We start from the raw sequence: 23,324 nt of genomic DNA on the forward strand, positions 1-23,324 counted from the left end.
CATAAATACCTGTTCAGGTGACTCTGGGTCTAGCAACATAGCCCCAACTTTTAAGCGCTTGGCAGTGCAGTAGATTTCAAATTAGTAAGATAGATGTTTATCAGATTTCTGCTAGTGTGCCAAAACAACTCCATCAGCATGCAAAAATCAGGACTACAAAGGCACATCTAGAGCGGTTGTCTTTACCCTGTACAAATGCTAAAGTCTTTGGTTTTGTCAATACTTTTTTTAGCCAGTGAGACAAAATGAGACTGTATCTGTTCTCTGTTTCAGGAGAGCTGCCATGTATGATGCACTGCACTGTCTGGCCCCAGGTGTCTCTCTCTCTTGATGTCTTTCAGATAGAAAACCTTTAGGTTCAGCTATGCAAGGCAATTTAACTGTCACAGACATTCTGTTTCTGGGTTTGCAACTGTTAAAATGCTTGTCTGAATGGACTAATCTAGTTTTAGGAGTTAGCAGATGTATACCAACTACTAAAACGGGATTATCACCCCATACCAAATCGGTATTTGGAAGAAGCGTGCTGTAGGCGTTCATTTCCAAATACTGATTCTGTATGATATGTGTCAATACTTTGTGAACAAAATTCGGTTGTAAAACATTGAAAGTTGGGGTTGTAATGGGTTCGCAAAAGGGAAGGAGGTCCATTTCAGCCCTGCTCTCCTTTGTGAATTAGAAACGGTTTATTGGAGTTACATACTTTCAAACAAGCTTTAGAAAAAAGTAAAAAGTTAACTCTTAAAAAAAAATCTTTCTTTTTAAAATTCAGCCCTGTATCTTTTAAGGAAAACTGGCTGCATTTAACGATAGATATAGTAGTCTGCTGACCTTAGCAGGCCACCATCCCTGTGATGCCCTAGAATTGAAGGGCGTTGCAATTTATGACCTTCCTCGGTAATGTTCATGAGGTATGTCTTATTAGAAACCATAACCCATGAAATACTGATTGCAGTTTTACATCAGTATTTTGAGACCATATTTTGTACCTCTGGCCCTATGCTCTTAAACCCCTTTCTAATGTTGTTAGTATTGCACAGTAGCTTTAGTAACATCGGCTTGTAGAACTCTCTTCCATCAGAAAAGGTGTGCCAGCAGAAACCGTGCTGAACATGTACACCTGGTAAACACATAAGACTTGAGAAAGGGGAGCCCTGATTAATTACTTGGGGTACTGTGTTTTAATGCAATTTCCTTCTTTGCTCCTCTCCTTCAATCTGCTCTTTTCGTTGTATTCTATTGGGGAGTTGAATGTATCCACCTTTTTTTATCCTAATGATTGCCTTTCCACCTTTTTGATGTTGGGAGATATGAATGCTGCTAGGGTTTTGCCTTCTCCTTGCACTCAGCTGTCTGCCACAGGTTATGTGACTGATGTCAGAACTAGCATGAAAACTGTTTTCTGTATTATGTTATCAAGTCTAAAAGTAAGGAATATGATTTCTAGACTAGACTCCATTCTACTGACTACAGCTTCACCAGCCCCCTGACTCTCTTTTTGAACTTCCAACTCTTGTCTAATCCTTGTTCACTGCTTTTCCAGCACAAGGACAACATGGTCCCTTACCTGCTGCGGCTGCTGAAAGGACTCCCGAAGGTGCAGTGGATCGAAGAGAGCATGTCCCGGAAAACCAGAGGTGAGCTCCAGCGTGGGTTTCTGCAGCGGCAGCAAATGTATTGACCGATGCAAACTCTACGCAGGCTTCTTCTGATGGTCGATTCTTTAGTGGGGCGAAGATATTTAACTGCCCTTTTTCAGAGTAGTCCCCATTGCTGAGAAGTCTTTACTTCCATCCTTCCTTGCATTACAAATGAAATAACATAATCAAAGTCGGTATTTTGATGAAAGTATAATGATAGTAAAATGTGTTACTTTTGTATTTACTCTTGGGTTTGCTTAGCTTTGCCCTTTACGTCTTAGATACCTTTCAAGTACATTTCAACTCAGAAAGGACAAATAATTGTATTTTATCTTGTACTAATAATGGCCTTCAGAAGGCACCCTTTATGACTCCAAAATGTACTTTCACCGTTATCTTCATTTTCTGCTTTCAGCGGCTGGTATCACAGTCATGACCTTTTACTGAAGTAAATATGTTATTTCTAGTTCTGATTATACTCTTTGCTTTACTTGTTGCTCTTTATGAAATATTTGTATATTTCTGTTCATGATTTGTTCATCTTTGTTTTTGCCCCAAAGCAGTTTGGCATGCTATTTTATGTCTGTCTGTTCATGTGCTATTCTAACCATTTTGTTTTTGATTTCCAATGGAGACCCTTGGACAAAATTGTCTTGCCTCTGCAGTAGTGCAGCTTTTTAAGAAAGGTCACCATTGGGGCAGGGACCACAGTATGTTTAAGAGGATGTGACACCATACTTTTCCAAAGAGTACTGCCATCTACTCACTTGAGTGACACCATAGTGAGTTTAATGCATTGGCTTCAAACTAGAACCCTCAATTTCCGCAGTGACAATACTTGCAACATTTCCTTTAATGTAGTGACTGCAAAGAGTGTGCTACTAGCAGTACTATATGGGAAAGTGAGCAGAGCACACAACTCCAGATTACTACTGGTGCAGTAACTGGTACAATTTCATGTTTGCTGAATGGAGTGCAAATTACACACCTTCTAATTACGGTGTCCTCTTTTGAGCATCCGTGAGTGCACAGCCCTTGTAACCGAAGCCAAAATCTTCTAAACTAGCCATTCAAAACTAGTCCTGGGCGGAAAACTACGCTACACTTGCGTAGTTTGCACAACTACGCGAATTGCACGTTGCACAGTGCAAAAACGTGTAGCAGGCATTTTTTGCTTGCTCGTGGTCCTCAACTTCAACTTGGCGACCTGCGAGCGAGCAAAATAACATCTCAGCGGGACTTTTTCCTCGTTCGCGATCAGCAACATCAAGTTGCAGATAGCGAGCGTGGAAAATAAAAAGGTCAGGTTTCTCATTGCGAGTGGTCACATATGCTCGCGACTGCTCACGAGGAGAAGCTACCAGTCCGCGTTGCAAAAACTGCAGCACAAGTACAAATCTACTCGAGCGGTAGAAAATGACCGCTTGCACTGTGCAATATGCTGTTCTCAATGATTGCACAGCATGGACAAGCATCCGGCACTGTGCAATCATTGCGAACAGCATTTCCTACCGCACTACGCAGTTCGCGTAGTGCAACTTGTAGCTCGCGTAGTGCACTTCGCGTAGCTACTCGTATCGCTACTTCGCGAACTACGCCCATGGTTATTCAAAACTCTGAAGCCATGTCTTGGTTGTCGACATGCAAAGATTGGTGAGAAAGGAACTTGTGTAATCGGTCCCACATACCTTGTGACATTTGTTTCTTTTGTTTCGCGTCAGGTGTGCTTCCTGTTTCTGAAACCTTCAGTTTCTGCCTGGTGACTCTCCTGTCGGACGTTGCCCACAGGGACACTGTTTTCCGAGCACAGGTATGTAATGCACAAGAGTATGATGATCTGTGGAAGACCTTGCCAGGCGAGTGTTTACATATTTTTAAGTCTATTTGAATCCTCTAGCTCTGCTGATTTAGTAATATCACAATCTTTGAAAAGTGTACAATGCCTTTATTTTGCTTCTGCATTCCTATTCCCCTCATTAAATATGCACCTAATCATTAATACATATATTAATTAATAGGTTTATTACATAAGCATTCACAGTATCCAAAATGTCAGTGCATGTAATGTGTTTGTTAGTATTACAGTAATAGACCTTTTTTGCCTAAAGAAATCATCTTTTATACTCCACTTTTTAAGATGCTGGCAGCAGCTCAGTTCTGCAGGCTCAGTCAGTACGTCTGAGGTCACTCCTCGGGAGGGTGTGCAAGCGTCTGTGGTGGAAATATAGGGTTTTGCTTGTAAGATCACCAAAACTGCTTTTTTCCCCTTTAAAATGCCTCGACATGCATTTGTCTCAATCACAGCTACTAGACGTTGAATCTTTGCAATCGTGCTCTCTTTCCCTAAAGCTCATGTTCTGCTCCCATTTGTTCTAGATCCTCGAGGGGATTCTTGATGTGATGCAATTTCTGCTTGCAATGTGCCAGTCTCCGCAGACCCAGGACAAAGGTACCATAAGAGGAGAGATGTGTATATTCAACAATAGTGGTCTTTGTGTCTTGCAGACCGAGATTATTTGATTACATTCAGAAAGTGGACGAGCCTGGAAAGTGGCATACCACAGGGTTTACTCAGTGCCAGAGTGGTGTTTGGTTGCTATTGAAATGTGTCAGGTTTTATTTGCATGCAAAAATACAAGCACAACTAAACTGTTATCCAAAATATAAAATGCCATTCTTCTTGATTTTACTCTGGCCTAGTCGGATTCTTGTGTGCTCTGCTGGGTCTTTAGCTTTTTAGGTACAGCCCTAGTTCTGTTATGTTATTAAATGTGTGTAACCTCTTCTTTAGCAGCTTCTGCGTTCCTGGAGTATCAAACATTTATTTCTGTTGCTCTATTCTGTGTCAAGTAATTTTGGTTTGTTAAATGCATGTAGAAAACCAAAATATATACAGCTGCATTTTCAGGCGGACTTCGCACATGAGATGGTCTGATGACCTGGGATTGACGATACTCTTGTCACAGGATGCTCGTAGACTGGGGTTGATCTCAGGTGGGTGTGAGGATGGTATTTTTTGTGCTAGAGCTGAGGTCCATCTGGTATATTTAATTATGCCTTTCCCAAACTGACAGGGATCACTGTGGTTTGGGTCATTTCCAGTAATTGTGCAATCTGTTTTTGATTTTGCTGCTCTGCCTTTGGGTGTTTGCACAAATCCTATGCTATTCTCACTGAATCCATGTGCTCTTCACGACTGTCCTTTTCATTAGGTACAATTGCCACACACAAGTCAAGTGTAATCTAGCTTCACTTGTCTTACCTGCAGTGAACTGGACTGGCTGGTAGAACTCAGCAGTTATTTTCTAATATCAACAATATTGGGCTTATATTTATATAGTTGTACCGTTTATGGTATAGGGCATACTCCTGGAGGTAGTCTGCAAGCACATATTCAGTTTTTTGAGTGGTTTGGGGCTGTAGGAGATGCTATTTTGCATCTAGATTTGCCTATTGCTTTTCCAACTAGCAACACCCAGGCCACACCTCCTTCCCAGAGCTGCTGTAGTGTAATTCAGGATTCACAGTTTCACAAAGATACTATAAAAAGTAATCTGAAAAATGTATTTGTTCTAAGTGCTGTAGATGTATTCATTTATTGAGTTCCAGTTTGGTCAGTTGTAAAAAACATTGATGCAAGCAGCCAAGGGAGTTAGGCGTACTTCAAAGTCTGTCGGGAGGAATGGCAGGGGGTATCTCGTTTGATATTGAAGCTCCAGTGAGTCTCAGAAGCACTTGATACCTATAGTGAGATTTGAAAGCAGGTGTGACTCTTCCTGTTTAGGTGATTTTACCTCTCAGCAGCATTTTTTAATAAAATGGTCTTGTACTTCCAACTATAAAAGTGAGCTCTTTCCACCGAATATGCACATATGCTTCTCTTCAGATCACATCTGTAGAATTTGGGCCATCTTTGGATCACCAAAAGTAATTGTAAAACCTTTTACAGAATTGTTGTGTTTGTGATGATATGTTTAAAGATCATTTTCGCATAATGGCGTCTAAAAGGTTGTGCCAGGATTATTATTAAAGTCAAAACAATTCTTCAAGATCTAAATGCAAATTGTCTGGTTGATGGTGGTCCCCTTTTATGTTTTTGTTTTCAAATGTGTGTTTTGCCTCTCCAGAGTACTTGTGCAAATATGCTGTCCCTTGTCTGATTGGCATCTCCCGGGCCTTCGGGCGTTACAACAACACGGACGAGCCCCTTCTGTCCAAGCTTTTCCCGAAAGCCCCTCCGCAGTCCTTGAAGATCCCAGATGAACTGGAAGGGATACGACGACGCTCCTTCAACGACTTCCGATCGATCATGCCTAGCTCCTTGTTGTCTGTATGCCAAGGGGATTCTCTGAAGAGAAAGACCAGCAGTGTTTCCAGCAGCTCGCAGGTTTGAGGGTCCCTTCACATTTTTGACACTTCATCCCCTCTCCATTGTCGGGAAAGATTGACAGTCTGCGGCTCGTCATTTCGATGTCTTTAAGAGGATACTTAGAGGATTATAATCTCATAGCTGATGTGGGTTTACTTCTGTTTCTTTAACCTTCCCGAAGAGAAATCTTTAAGAATAAAGCGGAGTCTTGCACATTGTTCATGCTGTTAGGTGAGAGTGGCAGTAAGCTGATAAGAATCTTCATATGTATTTTGTTTTCATTCTGGAGCTCATAGCTTTAAAAGCAAATGACCGCAGTCAAGAGATTCCTGGGTTTTCAGCATGCATTCATTATTGTGGTCGTGTTAGTACTGCATTATTACAACTCCTAACCCTAAAGAGCACCTTTTTGATTTTGAGTAATGACGTGCCTGTTCCATATCATGTTCACCATAGAATTTGTGAGGCTGTAGTTGTGATTGAATGATAGCACCTTTTGGACGGTAATAACTCCACTACAGCCCTCTATAACACTTCTGTTTTTTGTTTAATGTTTTTTTTAGTCGTATCATTAGTTTTATTCGTTTAGTATTTCTTTGTTGTTAACGGATGCCAATTTGAAGGAGTGATGGATATACACTAAATTCAAGATTATAATCAGCCTGAAAATGAATTTGATAAAAAATGGTAATCTAAAAGTGTCCTCATTATTATTTAAAAAAATGGAGAGAATCACTACAATTTCCAATAGGCCTGTCTTTACATGTGTGTAGAGCTTTCACCTTCTTCTGCCTTCTAAATATGTTTGATGTTGAATTCCTAGGAGCACTTTTACTGGAATGATTGACAGCTAGTGTAGAGCAAGTTCCCTACATACTCGCACTGCTAATTTGCATATTTGTGCTTCACATGTTAAATCTACTATCATCCCCCCATGAAGCAAGGGCGATGCAACTGCAGTTTTAGATGGGACTTGTACTTTAGGTGCTTTCTTAGCATTCCAGGAAAGCATGGCAAGCATATGTTCTACGTCTGTTTAAGGTTTTGGAACGAAGATAGAGTTAAAATTACTAAAATTGTAAACTGGTACCAGGAGAACAAGTGTAAAGTAGGGTAGATGGGCACAGTAAAAACGAGGATGAACAAATTTAGTGTTTTCTCTATCTTCATAATTGTATGTTCGAGGCATATGGGCTGCAGATGGTACATTATGAATAGATCGCCATCTGGTGTTGGGCTCGGATGATTGCACTTTGTTTTTCTCTTGGAGAGTCTTTTGTATCTTGGTGACTCCTCCCTTGGTTGGTAGTGCGCATGGGCATCGGCTCCATCCTTAGATTGTTTTTTTCCGCCATCGGGTTCGGATGAGGATCGAGACGCTCCAGATCAACTTCAGAGAAAAGTGATTTATCGGCGCGTATTCCCTTTCCAATTCGACGGTATTGTTATCGAACGCGTTTCATTTCCATTCCGACGCGTTGCAAATTCAAAATCGAAGAGAAAAAACTTGGATCTACGTCGACGAACAGGAGGCCTTTCTCGACGCAGTCAAGCCCGGAGTCCATGGAAAGGACTCCATTCAAAAAATGTCCAACGTGTGGTGCTAAGTTCCCACACAAGGACCTACACGAGGTGTGCAACCTCTGTCTATTGCCTGAACACGAATCCAGGGACTGCGAAGCCTGCGCAGCATTCTCCTCCAAGCTAACGATTAGAAATCGTCGAGCTCGAAGACACGAGGTTTCCAGAATGCAGTCGGAGGCGATCCCGGAGCTGTTCGGAGACGAGCAAATTGAGGAAGAAGAGGATCAGTCGGGGTCGGAAGGGGACCAGTCGGAGGTTGAAGAACTCATCGAGCAACAAACCGTGAGTGACGACGTCCCCTTACCGAAAAACCGACCCCGTGCGGTAACGACCCCGCCTTCGGGCCCGGTCAAACCGCAGAAAAAAGTTTCCGACGCCCCGCCCTCGGGCCCGGCAACGAAACCGAAACTGAAACCAAAACACTCGGACTCCCACCATGTCGGATCCGAGAAAAGGGCGACATCGACTTCGGCACCGAGGCTACATACAAGGGAAAGCTCGGTATCGAAACATTCCATGTCGAAACATAAATATGATTCGTCGTCCAAGATTCACTCGATACCCAGGAAGTCGGAATCGAGTAGACATTCGGTGCCGAAAACACCAAACACTGACGATCGAAAACATAAGCACCTTTCGGAACCAGGACCTTCGGTACCGATTCAGGAGCAACAGACAGATCCCAAACAAAAGATCTTGTTTATCGATCCGCAAACTGGCAAAGTAGTCACGAAGAAGAGAAAGAATGAACAGACAGAAGATAAATCTCTTCCTTCAAAAAAGAGAACAATGGGGACAAATATAACTCCTCCTGCTTCTCCTCGACCTAAAGTCACACCCTCTTCTCCTATTCCTCACACTAGGCCAAATATTCCTACACCTTCCACACCAAGACCATCTACACCTCAGTCTGATGTAGACAGTGATCTAGGGGAGGGAGAACCTCAAGGGGATGACGAAACCATCCCAGATGAGGATGACCCATGGGAAAATTATGACGTAGGGTCAGATGAGGACAACGACCCAGAGTTATATCCCTCAAAGCCTTCACCACCTGATGATAACACAGGGTTTGTGCAGCTCATTAATAGGGCAGCAAAATATCATAAAGTAGATATACATACAGAACCTCAAATAGAGGATTTCCTGTTAGAGACGCTACCTAATGCACAAAGAACATCAGGTACTCTTCCTATGTTGAAGGGTCTTCTCAGTCACACAGAAGAAATATTCAAAGACCCAGTGAGGGCTAGGGTGTTAAACCCAAGAATTGATAAAAAATATAAGGCGGCTCCAAAGGATCCAATATTTATTAAAGGGCATGTACCTCTAGACTCGCTGGTGGTCTCAAACGCTCGTAAAAGAGCAAACTCATTATCTACAGGAGAGGCTCCTCCACCTGATAAAGAGTCAAAATTAATAGATGCATCAGGCAAAAGAGTAGCATCACAGGCGGCAAATAGCTGGCGTATAGCCAATACACAGGCACTACTCGCACGTTATGATAGGGCACATTATGATGAATTAGAAAAACTCATCACACATCTCCCCAAAGAACATCAGAAAAAGGCAGATCAGTTAATACAGGAAGGTAAAATAATAACTAATACTTCCATTAAGTGCGCCCTAGACGCAGCAGACACTGCAGCAAGATCTATCAACACCAGTGTCATGTTAAGGAGACATGCATGGCTTAGAATCTCAGGATTCAAACAGGAAGTACAAACGGCCCTACTGAACAAACCATTTGATCAAAAGACACTGTTTGGTTCAAGCACAGATGAGACCTTAGAAAAAATGAAAAAAGATACAGAAACGGCTAAGCCAATGGGAGCATTGCAACAGCCAACACAAAGAGGTTCCTTTCGTAGATCCACCTATAGAGGGGGCTCAAAGAATACAGGAACAAATCAGCAATCCACCTCTTTCACACCAACATCACCCAGAGGTAATTCAAGAGGCAGTTACAGAGGTAACAACAACAAAGGTAGAGGCCGCGGAAATAATAACAACCGCAACGCCTCAACCCCAAAACAGTGACTTCATAGAACTCCCCCCAGACCACATAACACCGGTCGGGGGACGTCTATCACAGTTCCTACCTGTCTGGGAGAACATCACATCTGACAAGTGGGTGAGACAAATTATCCAACATGGTTACTGCCTGGAACTCACAGCTACCCCACCAAACATCCCCCCCAAACAGCGTCCAATGAGCCAAGATCATCTGACATTGTTAAGAGAAGAAGTACTAGCACTTCTACAAAAGCATGCAATAGAGAAGGTCCCAAAAGATCAACAAGGAACAGGAGTATACTCTCTATACTTCCTGATCCCCAAAAAGGACGGGTCCCTAAGACCAATATTAGACCTCAGACCTCTCAATGCTTACATAAATTCGGAGCATTTCCACATGGTCACGCTCCAACAAGTACTCCCTTTACTGAAGAAAGGGGACTTTCTTTCTACACTGGATCTAAAAGACGCTTACTTTCATATCCCAATTCACAAAGCCCACAGAAAATACCTAAGGTTTGTATTAGAAGGACAACACTATCAGTTCAAAGTCCTTCCGTTCGGTGTCACAACAGCACCGAGAGTTTTCACAAAATGCCTAGCTGTGGTGGCAGCACACCTAAGAAGACAACAAATACATGTCTTCCCATACTTGGACGACTGGCTAATAAAGGCCAAGTCAAAAGAAGAATGTCTTCACAACACACAGAAGACAATTCAATTGCTGCACCACCTAGGGTTCACGGTGAACTACAAAAAATCACACCTGCAACCAAACCAGATTCAGCAATACCTGGGGGCTACGATAAACACAGAAAAGGCAATAGCATACCCCAACCCAATCAGGATACAAACAATGGTCGGGTTAATACAAAGATTTCAACCACAACACTCACTACCAGCACGAGTGTTTATGCAACTATTAGGCATGATGTCCTCCTGCATACTGCTAATACCACATGCCAGACTACAAATGCGTCCACTACAGGAGTGTCTAGCGACACAGTGGAATCAGGCTCAAGGTCAGATTACAGATCTGGTGTTGGTAAACGACCGGACGTATCGCTCTCTGAAGTGGTGGAACACGGAAAACATTTCCAAGGGACGGTCGTTCCTAGAGCCAATTCCACAAGTGATGATAACAGCGGACGCATCGCTCTCAGGATGGGGAGCGCATATGGACAAATACACAGTGCAGGGGAAGTGGAGTGTGCAGCAAAAGAAACTGCACATCAACTACCTAGAACTATTAGCAGTATTTCTAGCACTAAAAGCTTTCCAAATGCAAATTACAGGCAAGGCAGTCCTGATCAGAACAGACAACATGACTGCAATGTATTATATTCAAAAACAGGGGGGACACACTCTCTCCAACTATCCAAACTAGCACAGGACATTTGGACATGGGCCATTCCTCAAAAGATCTATCTGTTAGCAGAACACCTACCAGGAGTTCAAAATCAGATAGCAGACATCCTAAGCAGACAGTCAGAACAAGTACACGAATGGGAGCTGCACGACCAAATACTGCAGCCATTCTTCCAAAAATGGGGGCAACCAGAGATAGATCTGTTTGCCAATCATCAGAACGCAAAATGCAAAAACTTCGCATCCAGGTACCCACACCAACGGTCCCAGGGCAATGCACTATGGATAAATTGGTCAAACAAATTTGCTTACGCGTTCCCTCCTCTACCACTAATTCCGTTACTGGTTCGGAAGCTGCAGCAACACTCAATGACAATGATACTAGTAGCACCCACGTGGGCAAGGCAGCCGTGGTTCACCACACTGCTACAACTCTCACAAGTACCACATCAAAAGCTAAGATTATTACCCATGCATCTTACACAGAACCATGGAGAAATAATGCACCCAGATCCCAAACAACTGAACCTAGCGATCTGGCTCCTGAGGTCATAGAGTTTGGATATTTAGATTTACCACCAGAATGTATGGAAATCATTAAACAAGCAAGACGTCCTACCACCAGAGCATGCTATGCAGCAAAATGGAAAAGGTTTGCTATACACTGTAACAGTAAGCACATCAACCCTCTGGACGCATCCACTAAACAAATCATTTGCTATTTACTACACTTGCAGCAATGTAACTTAGCATACACCTCTATAAGAGTTCATCTCGCAGCTATAGCGGCGTACCTACAAAACAGGCAACATCTTTCACTGTTTAAAGTACCAGCAATTAAAGCTTTCATGGAAGGACTCAAAAGAGTCATTCCACCAAGAAGACCACCTTCCCCAGTCTGGAATCTCAACATAGTACTTACCAGACTAATGGGGCCACCCTTTGAACCTATGCATAGGTGTGAAATACAATTCCTCACATGGAAGGTGGCCTTCCTCATAGCTATCACGTCACTTAGAAGAGTAAGTGAGTTGCAGGCTTTTACAATTCAAGAACCATTTATGCAGTTACACCAAAATAAGGTGGTTCTTAGAACAAACCCAAAATTCTTACCAAAGGTAATTTCAGCATTCCACATCAATCAGTCAGTGGAATTACCGGTTTTCTTTCCAAAACCACAAACAGTAGCAGAAAGAGCCCTACATACATTAGATGTTAGAAGGGTCATATTGTACTACATAGAAAGAACACAAACTTTCAGAAAGACAAAACAGCTATTTGTTGCGTTTTCTCCAACACACAAAGGCAATCCCATCTCTAAAGCGGGCATTGCCAGATGGATTGTAAAATGCATTCAAATATGCTACTTAAAAGCAAAGAGAACATTAACTGTTCCTCCTAGAGCTCACTCTACACGTAAACTAGGAGCATCTATGGCATTTTTGGGAAACATTCCACTAGATGACATATGCAAAGCAGCTACCTGGGTTACACCGCACACCTTCACAAAACACTATTGTGTAGATGTGCACACAACACAACAAGCTAGAGTGGGACAAGCAGTATTAAAAACTTTATTTCAGACAGTTGCAACAGACACGGGCGACCACCGCTAGGGAGAGAACTGCTGTATAGTCTATTCATAATGTACCATCTGCAGCCCATATGCCTCGAACGGAATATGCTACTTACCAGTATGCATCTGTTCTTGGCATAGAGGGCTGCAGAGTGGTACATGCCCTCCCAGCCTCCCCGGAAACCTGTGTCTGTTCCAACATTATCTTATTTAGATACACTTACATGGGCATTCTTATCTGTATTCTACTACACTACTCCATCTAACCCTACTATGGCAAAACAATCTAAGGATGGAGCCGATGCCCATGCGCACTACCAACCAAGGGAGGAGTCACCAAGATACAAAAGACTCTCCAAGAGAAAAACAAAGTGCAATCATCCGAGCCCAACACCAGATGGCGATCTATTCATAATGTACCACTCTGCAGCCCTCTATGCCAAGAACAGATGCATACTGGTAAGTAGCATATTCCTAACCAGGTAGAGCACGGACATCAGCATTTCAAGATTAGGCGATGATGCAATTTTTCCTACACATAATACGTATAGTTTTTGAAAAATTACTTGTGTGACGCTAAATACTTTTGAGTATTCGTTTATGTAAAAAGTGCAAGTAAGGTATGCCTTTTTCTCTTTTTCTTTCCCTCTTGTCTCCTCTTTCCTTCTCCCTCTTTTTCTCTCCCATACAACTTTTTCTCTCACTCTAAAATAAGCACAGACACACATACTTTAATGCGGCAGCAGTTACATTTTCTATATGCAGTCAGAAGAGCTAGTGTATTTGCACTGTTTCCTCAAGTGCACAATATGAGGGACAGCAGTTCAAGCCTATACACCCCCGTCATCAAGATTAAGCATCTTTTATAAAGCATTATAAAAAGACCCAGAACCCTACACACTGGGCAAGTCTTGTCTTCCCTCTCTTTCTAACTAAATTGTGCAGTGAAGTATACATGCACTTCACACTAAAGCCCTACTCATCTCACTAGTCCCCCCCCCCCCACATGCAAACTTTAGTTGGCTGTCCTTTAACTGCTATGCCTCTAGTTTCACAGTCTTAGTTGCATGTCCAAATCAGCAGTGTGAAGTGATAGGTTTACCAGCCTCATGGATTGGTTAGTGACTAATCATTTCACTGACAATTCAGTGGCTCTGGCTGATCGAGATGGTCTTCACATAAAGCTTCCATTCAGAGGTCTGTTGCCCTGACAACTAACCGAGAAAGAAAGCTGGCACGAGAAGAACGTTCTAAAAGCTCCAGATATTGTGGTGTTCCCTGCTCCTGAGTGTGCTCTGTCTTGCACAGATGAAGCCACAGAATGGATCACAAACTGTATGCCTTGGCCAATGTAACTCAACTAGATTGCCAGTGCTGCCGAACCGCAGACGATATAATCACACGTCCTAACACCTCTCTTGCTTTCCGGTTCCTCCTATGCCATCAATTTAAAGAAACTAGCTCTTGGAGATACTTTTAAGAGTGCAGTACATTGGAGCTAGGTTCTCCCAACTGCATACTACACGTATGAAAACTGCATAGCTTTATAACACGATCTTGTCCCCTTTAAACACATCTACTATGCTATTCATTGCTAGAGCTGTGAGATGGCTCTTGCACAGCAACCTTTCTTTTGAGTCATTTATGCTGTTAAAACAACTAGAGGCAAGTGCTAGCATAAACCCCTAACAACATAGGAGTGTCAAGTTTGGTTTTGCTTTATTTGTACCCTTCTCTGATAGGTTGTAGTACACGTGTATAGAAGCTGAAATGTGTTTATTTGGTCGGTACACTGCTTGTTGTAGAGTGAGTGGATTGGATGAATTGGCCAAAAAATCACAGCTAAACCATCAAATTGGGATGTTGTGGGCTGGGCTGTGGTAGACCGTGAGGAGCACATGTGCATAAAGACAGACAACCAATTCAAACAACTTTGGCTCTGGGGCTATACTGTTTTCTCATTGTGAAACTGCAGTTTTATTGTACAAACTAGACTAAGTCTGACATACTTTAACATAGACTGCTTTGGCAAAGTGACACCTCTTTCTGTTTCCTTTGTAATATGAAATGAGAAATGCAAAAAGCTCTTTTCTGTTTTGTAACTGCTCCTCTTTTTTTCAGACAAGCCCAGAGCGTGCCGACCTGCCTCCTGGTTCCCCGGGGGGTGCTGCAATGCAATACTTTGAAGGTAAGTAGTCAGTCAATAGCATATTATTGGGGTTGTGGTGTGATTTCACTGATGGAAGGTAGAGATGGTGTTATTACCACAGCAAGTTGAAATAGATTGTCACCCTTCATCTCATACCATTAATTGATGCCCAGTGTCACAAAGTCAGGTTCTGACATTGCCTGTTTGTATGGTACTGTGCTTAACTGCTTGATACCTCAGTGAAGCTCGTTAAATCACTTCAGGAATCAAAGCTATTTCTGTTTGATATCTAAAAATGAGTGTACACCATCGGATTCTGTAAATTGATACTGTCTTTATTTAACACAAATCTAAGGCTATCAAACACATACACTTGAAACTCCATGAGCAGCACCCCATTCTGAATCAAACCACAAGCACTAAATGGATCAAGTTAATGCTTTCTTCCTCTTTGAAGGTGCTATGATGAAAGGTACTTACGTCTGCCTGCTACCCCTCCTGAGGTGGGAGCCCTCAACCAGAGCTCTGCAGTCATCTCTGTCCTGGGCTTTTCTTACAGAATGACTTCAGATGTAACCCATCTCCTTGCAGCTGGCCTCAACACCGTGCGTTTCTTGGCCTTTCTCTTTTCCTTTTACCTTGATGACTCCAAGTGAAGGCTTGCCTGGTGGTGTTTGATGCAGGCTTGTGGAGGTTGTGGCTATCCAGCCCCAGCATCTTTTTATGATTTCTTCATGAGAAGGGAGTTAGAAAGTCTGCTGCCATAGGTCGTTGTTGATGCTGTTTGTCCACAGGATTTGTAGGATTTTCCTCAGACAGGTGTTGATGAAGGTCTGGACTTTGGTGGTGGTGGTGACTGTTGTCCTCCAAGTATCTGTTCCTTATAGAAGGACCGATTTGTCGTTGGTGTTAAAAAGCCTGGTCTTGGTTTGCAGTCTTAGGTCCTTGGAGCTCCACATCTTCTTTAACAGAATGAAGGAAGCCCTTGCTTTGCCGATTTTTGCCTTGACATCGCCATCTATGCTGCCCTGCTTGTTTATGAAACTGCCCAGGTAGGTGAAGGCCTCAACCTCTTGCAGTGCATCGCATGCAAGAGTGACTGCAGTTATGCTGGCTGTGTTATTCTTCAGGATCGTGGGTTTTCCCTTGTGGATGCTGAGGCCAAGTTGTGTTGATGTGGCTGTCACTGTGTTGGCCTTGCCTTGAATCTGCAGATCGGTATGGGAGAGTAGGGCCAGGTCGTCTAAAAAGTTGAGGACCTCAAGCTGCGTCCAAGGTGTCTGCTGGATCCTGTTTCTTCTCTTTGCTGTGGATGTCTTCATGATCCAGTTTATAGGCAGCAGGAAGAGAAAAGGCGAGAGCAAACAACCATGGTGGGCTATGGTCCTCACTTCGAAGGCTTTAGTGAGCTGTCCTCCACGGACTGTCTTGCAGTCCATTGCCTTGTAAGAGTTCAAAACGATTTAAAACAGTTTATCTGGCACACTGCAGTGGCAGAGGAGGTTCCAGAGGGTCTCTATTTCCACGCTGTTGAATGCCTTCTCATAGTTCATGAAGTTGATAGGGGGAGGGGGGTGTCTACTTCATCAACTGTTAAATGATGATGCACATGGGGGTTGTGGCCTGCAGCCCAACATGGCAGACGCCGGATAACGAAGCTCCAGAGCCTGCGCTGCCTTCCCCCACAAATCAATAATTATATCCGGGTACAGTTTTTACACTGGAGGTCCTCACTGACCCAGGGAGAAGGGAACCGGGCAGTAAAATCCCAGGACATGCCAGTGAAGGAGGGGGGGGGTGGCGGGGTGGGTGGCGGTCAGGAAATAAAAATGCTGCTGCTGGTAACGCTGCAAGATCTTGTGACCGGCTGGACCCCTGCAGCCCCGACGGAACTGGTGGGCCGCGGTGGCCTAGACGACTTCGGCCCGGGTGCTCGTCTTGTGCTCCCACCGAAGGAGGGGAGAGTGTTGAGCACCTGCAACTGCTCACCCGCTGGCCAGGAAACACCTCCTGCCGATGCAGCACGACCCAGGACAGAGGCAGGCCTGATATCCTAAAGCGGCTGCAGCAGTGACACTGTGTTGGTTCCTCCTCGTCCGGCCTGAGAGAGGGCCTACAGACGACCAGGCTGGTGAGGACTCATCCGCGGCAAGGAGAGGCAAGGCACACAAGTACCTGCTTCTGGCCACTGTAGGAGTGCATGCCTGCAGTCTGCAAGGAGCTGGTGATTGACTGCAACATACGCCTGTGGGCAGAGAGGCGGCCCACGAGGTGGGAGACTGGGGGTGTGACCCCTCGTTGGGCTATCTGTGGATTGGGGAGCCTGATTGATCTCTACCTGGTCAGGCCTTTCTCTGTATGGACTGGTCAAAATTGTGAGGGCCCGGGAATATTTCCTATTGAGAGGGCTCACTGGGACCATGCCCCAACCTAGAGGGTCCTCAGGGGAGCCCCGCCGCTTGGTGGAGGTGGGGGCGGCATGCCCACGACTGGCCACGGGCTGGTGCAGTGTTTGGGGAGGGGAGATGCTGCTCGTTTGTCCTCTTCACCCTCCTGCCTCATGAGCCCAGAAGGTACCGGGCCTCTGAAAGCGACAAGCGACCCCGAGAAAGTGGGGCTGGGGCTTGCACAGCTGTTTGAGGCCGTCTTGGGGGAGAAAGGGTTTTTATTTTTCTTAGTATGTTTAATTGAAGGTTGGCTCCTTTGGTGGCTGCTCTGATGTGTTCCTGCATGGTTAGATTCTTGTCGCTCGAGTGTTATTCCCAGTGATCTTGTGGAATATATAACGTTTGGAAGGCAATTAAAGACTGTAAGATGTTTCATACAATCTTTGATGTCGAGGGATCCTTTTGGTGGGGCGATTAAGAGGAATTCGTTTTTGAACTTGTTGGGTTAAAGGTGGTTTCTGGTCAGCCAGTTTTTATTTTGTAAAGTTGTGTTGAGTAGACGGATATCTGCAGAGGAGGAGATTTTTAGGTACAGTTGGGTGTTATCCACATACATTTGGTATTTGATGTTGGAGACTTTTGGAATTTCGGTAAGAGGCTCCATGAAGAGGTTGAAGAGAGTAAGTGATAGGGTGGACCCCTGTTGGAGCCCTTAAGGGACCAGAGGGATATTGGACAGGGTTTGGTTAACCTTGATTCTTTGAGTTCTGTTGTGTAGAAACAAAGTGAACCAGTTTAGAACGATTGGTATTGGTCAGTTTGGCGGAACTGCTGTATGTGATTGCATAGTTGGGCATGGACGCATTTCTCAAGGAGCTTTGGCAGAGAAGGAATGGTGGAGATTGGTCCGAAGTTATTTGGGTTCGAGTGATCTGCTGAGGGTTTTTTTTTTAGAATGGGGTTACTTTTCCTGATTGTAGGCAGTCTGGTAATACCTCTTTAAGCAGTGAAGCATTCACTATCTTGCTTCAGAGAAAAAGGAAATATGTTTTAATCTCCTTGAAGAGGTTAGATGGTAGTGGGTCACAGAAGTGGTTTTAAGGTTTGAATGTTAAAATATTAAGAATGACATTTTCATCATCGGGTGTGAATGTGTTCCACGGCGCATTGTTTTTAAGGGTGAGGTCTGTGTGGTCCGTGGTCCGTGGTCCGAGCGATCAGAGGCAGGCATGGGCTATTTGGAGGTATCATCGGGAGATCGTCTTGGGATCACTCTCTATGTTTTTTGTCTTTTCAAGGAAATAGGAGGCAAATTTATTGTGGCTTGAATGCGGATTAGAACCAATTGTGAGAGGGTTTGTTTTCTGAATGGATTGTTATTTGACAATTTTGAACAGTTTTTTGGAGAGATTTCTGGCCATGTCTAGTTGAGTTCTAAAGAAATTTCCTTTTAAGTTTCTGATGCGTTTGTTGTAGATGGCACTCTGTGATCTTAGGTGCTTAAGATGTTCTAGGGACGGTGAGGATCTACACAATCGTTCAACTAGTCTCAGATTGCGTCTTTCTTTTGTTTAGGCTCTCGCTGTACCATGGTTTGGAGTCTTTAGTGGAGAGTCGTTTTAGTTGTAGGGCGCGATTGTGTCAAGAATGGTCATCATGGAGTTGTTGCAGTTGTTTGTAAGGTCATGGACATTTGACATGGCCACCATAGGAGGCAAGATGTTATTGCTGAGGGATGTCCGATCATTGGGTTGTATGTCCATATTGTTCTTTTTTCTAGTATCTGTGTTTTTAAGTTGAGGTTTATATGTCCTCACTCATTCATTGATGGAGAAGGTTATGCACTAGGTTCTCTGTATGGGTTCGAGGGGATTGTTTGGATATGAGCTAGATTGTCTGTATTGTCATGTTGTGCCCGATTAGAAGTGTGGAGAAAGGAGTGAATGTCATTGTCTGATAGTGGATCCTTTAGTCTGATGGGCCTCGTGGGGCCGTTGAAGTAAGGTATAGATCCCCAGTTCATGAGATTGGGTGGCGAGATTGACAGGCGTGGGTGGTGTTTGGTGGGTGGTGAGTGGCTAAGTATTTCATGGAGTCCTTGTGGATCATTTGGCGTAAGCAATCTCGTACATTATATTTATTAGGCTTCGTATGTCGGATTTGAGTTGGTGTAGGTCTTGTATGCTTTCATCTAGTCTGGATTCTATCGAGTCGTGGAGGTAGGTTGTCATGGTTTGTGACAGAGGGCTAGGATGAGGGTGGTCTGGGTAGTGTTGTTGGAATGGTACCCGTCTGAGTGAGTTGGCGGGTGGAGGTTTGGATGGACAAGGTTTTTTGGCTTGTGGTGTGAAGGAGTAGAGAGCGAGAACTTTTTGTGAAGAGGTACTTGTGTCAAATGGGTTGTGGCCAAGATAAGATTATCTACGGGGGTGAAAACAGAACAAGTGTGTGGACAGGGTGGTAGAGCTATCTTCATTACTGTCCATCTCTGTAATCCTTGTTACAGTTGTGACATGTGGGCGCTGATTTGTTTGGAGGTTCAGTGGGGATGACTTCGCCCCCTCAAGGGGTTTGGAAGAGTTGGTACTGTGTGAGCTGATCGCTATGTTGGAGTGAGGTTGGGACAAGGGTGGATCGCTTGCTGTGGGTAGGCAGTGCAGTAACATTAACTGTGGTGCCTTTGCGACGTATGGAGAGCTGGGGTGTATCTGAGAGTGTCCTGACTAGGTATGGCATGCTTATTGATAGGGAAACATTTGTTGCATACATCTAGGTAGCAGTCTGATGATTGGATAAGGATAATCCCATTGTTATAAATGGAAATGGTTACTTTTGCATTGAAAGTGAGTGAGCGCGCTACGGATTGTCTAAGACCATGCAAAGTTTTCTTGGATGTTGTGATCAGGAGTATTGCATAAAGGACTTGTCTCCATTGTGCTCCTATTTTTGTGTAGAAGTTGAGATCATTTATTAAAGCTCCTTTTGATGCGCAGAAGTAAGGATCAGAGATGAGGGTTTCTGGGTGCGCGTTGAGAAGTCTGTGTCTTCAAGGCCATTTTTGTTAGATTGGTCAGGTATTTAATTTTGCAGGCATTGAGGCTATCTAATACTAGTTTTCTGCTGAGTGGGTGTAGCAAGACAGGATCTATGTCTGAGAGAGCGGCTGGATACATAAATATACAGTGAGTAGTTATAGCGAGTGGGTTTGGTGGGAGGAACAGAGATAGTGGGGAAGAGCTCACTTATGGGGTTGCCTTCTTCATAGCAGTAACTGGACACAGGGAGTCCGACGATCTGTGGGCCTGAATACTGAATTGTACAAGCTTACTGACAGGATAAAGATCTATGGGTATTGCCTTTAACACGTCTTTCTGGCTTGCTGTATCTGTTGCAGGGTTTCCTTGCTGTGTCATAGAGTTCAAGTTTCCACGGCTTGCTGCTTTCTGGGCTTCTGTGGCAAGGCCATTGCTTGTCATGATGCAAAGTAGAGAAGTGTTTTTTCTATTCTCCTTTGGAGTCGAATTTGCTTCATTTAAAGATTTGTTAGAGAAAATTCTTAAACAAAATCTCTAAAAATGTGGATGTTATTTTATTTGTTTGAATGTGCCATACTTCCGGGCCTAACTTTTAAAGATTTAAAGGACTTCCATTACAAAAGTAAACAACGCCGGTTTCCCTCTAGCGAAGTAGAATACATCTTGTTTCCGATTCCTGACCTGGGTGCATCCTACTCCTCCATAAGCCCAAAGTAGTTGAGACTTGTTCAGTCAATTTGATTGGTAGCATGGTGATGTGGTAGATTGGTGCAACAGCATAGAGTTTCAGACACTTTCAGAAGACACTGTGCAACTAGTGTAAATTGGTTTTGGATAAAGGTGAGCAAATTGCAGCCACTCGGTGATGCGTTACCAATCGCACAGTTTCAAAGCAGAGATTTACAACCTTTTCATGTTCAATATTCCATATTTTTCCAAAGTTCATTCAACTTGACATTCTTATTCACGATAATACTGTCCGTAGACCCATTTTCTTCTCATGAGGCAGTTGTGCCTATCCAGACCTCTTACCACTTCACATAGGGACATTTAATTCACGTTTTACAGCTTAAAACCGTGATCCCAATGCATTTCGGGCCTTTATAGTGTCCTTCCTCAGGGGAGGCTGTTTAGAAAATAACATAAAACCCATGCCAGTCTTCCGTGCTTAGACGCAATGATAATTTTACATCCACACATTCAGTAGTGATCAAATCGATCTGTAAAACATAACACTACCCAGTTCAAACACAGTGATTAACAAAACAAGCATTTGCAATGCAATAGGTCTCGCGTTAGGAAAGTTTGAGCTATTGGTCTTGTAAATGACAATTTTTTATTTATGTGTTGTTTTTGAAAAAAGCTAAATTAATAGCTTTGTCATTTACAATGCCAATAGTTATAACTTTCGCAAATGTGACACCTGTAGCATTTTTTAATGCAACATGTTTTGTATTTACGTGACTTAGATGTATTGATATTACAAATAACAATGGCTTTTATTTTTTTAAAATAATTAATACTTAAATAAAAATTATTGTAATTTATAATGGCAATAGCTTAAACTTTTGTAAATAACTTTTGTGAAGATTATGTCCAGTGTATTTTATTGTGACGAAAATCCAAGAACACAAGTGAAATATTAACATATATTTGTGACATTTGTAATAAAGCTTGAAACATTGAGAGAACATATTTGAACCAGTGATGCTGTGGTTGCGCTGGGTGATGCTGTGGTTGCGCTGAGTGATGCTGTGGTTGCGCTGAGTGATGCTGTGGTTGCGCTGAGTGATGCTGTGGTTGCGCTGAGTGGTGCTGTGGTTGCGCTGAGTGGTGCTGGGGTTGCGCTGAGTGGTGCTGTGGTTGCGCTGAGTGGTGCTGTTGTGTTGCTGAGTGGTGCTGTGGTGGTGCTGAGTGTGCTGAGGGATAATGTGATGTGCCGAGTGGTGCTGTGGTGGTGCTGAATGATGCTGAGGTGGGGCAGAGTGGATTGGGGGGATGGATGGAGTGGGGGGATGGATGGAATGGGGGGATGGATGGAATGGGGGATGGATGGAGTGGGAGGAATGGATGGATGGAGTGGGTTGATGGAGTGGGGGGATGGATGGATGGAGTGGGGGGATGGATTTATGGAGTGGGATGGATGGATGGAGTGGGATGGATGGAGTGGGATGGATGGAGTGGGATGGATGGATGGATGGATGGATGGATGGATGGATGGAGTGTGGGGGATGGATGGATGGATGGATGGATGGATGGAGTGGGGTGGAAGGATGGAGTGGGATGGATGGATGGATGGATGGATGGAGTGGGGGGTGGATGGATGGAGTGGGATGGATGGATGGATGGATGGAAGGAGTGGGATGGATGGATGGAGTGGGGGGAGGATGGATGGAGTGGGGGGAGGATGGATGGAGTGGGGGGAGGATGGATGGAGTGGGGGGATAGATAGATGGAGTGGGGGGATAGATAGATGGAGTGGGGGGATGGATAGATGGAGTGGGGGGATGGATAGATGGAGTGGGGGGATGGATAGATGGAGTGGGGGGATGGATAGATAGAGTGGGGGGGGTGGATGGAGTGGAGGGGATGGATGGATAAAAGGAGTGGGGGAGCCGAAGGACACTTACTCCAACTTTATTTAAAAGCACATCTGTGTGCACAGATACATAGGGACATACATACACAGACACAAACACACACACAGACATTTGGAAAACACAGCTACCTGCAGCCACATACATAGTTAGATGCAACCACACACGTATACATACGCATGCAATCACCTACAAACACAGACACACACGCGCACATAGACATGCACATAAGCAAGCATGCACATACATATACAGCATTACCAAGAGGAGATACGCTTACACAAGCATGCACATATACAAGCGTACACACACACAGGCACTCCTACATACCTACACATATATATACACAATGCAATGTTTCCTTAGTAGCATGCGCGTTGTGAATATTCAACATTTTATTAGCACCTTTCCTGGCTTTCTAGCGCGGGATGGAGAGATGCAAGCATAATATTGCCAGTAATCAATAAGGAGCAACATTTAAATTCACGGTTTCTGAATGATTCGTGACCCCAGCCCCATGGGAATAGATATAAATAGACCATTCGTGAACAATACGCTATATCATGGAATCTGACTGACAAAAGTGACTGTGTGTCGGGGCAT

The 23,324-nt window shown here is 43.9% G+C and overlaps 1 protein-coding gene across 2 annotated transcripts in view; it reads left to right on the forward strand.

Annotated features, from left to right (window-relative positions):
• PI4KA (phosphatidylinositol 4-kinase alpha) overlaps positions 1-23,324 on the forward strand; it is a 614,454-nt gene that overhangs the window by 105,394 nt on the left and 485,736 nt on the right. For both annotated transcript variants that reach the window (XM_086942716.1, XM_086942717.1), the window contains exons 3-7: positions 1,544-1,637; positions 3,362-3,450; positions 4,017-4,089; positions 5,768-6,027; positions 14,675-14,741. In XM_086942716.1, the coding sequence (XP_086798842.1) occupies positions 1,544-1,637; positions 3,362-3,450; positions 4,017-4,089; positions 5,768-6,027; positions 14,675-14,741 (583 nt within the window). The remainder of the gene's footprint in view (positions 1-1,543; positions 1,638-3,361; positions 3,451-4,016; positions 4,090-5,767; positions 6,028-14,674; positions 14,742-23,324) is intronic.

The sequence above is a fragment of the Lissotriton vulgaris genome, chromosome 11 (genome assembly GCF_964263255.1).
Source record: "Lissotriton vulgaris chromosome 11, aLisVul1.2, whole genome shotgun sequence".
Classification (NCBI taxonomy): Eukaryota; Metazoa; Chordata; class Amphibia; order Caudata; family Salamandridae; genus Lissotriton; species Lissotriton vulgaris.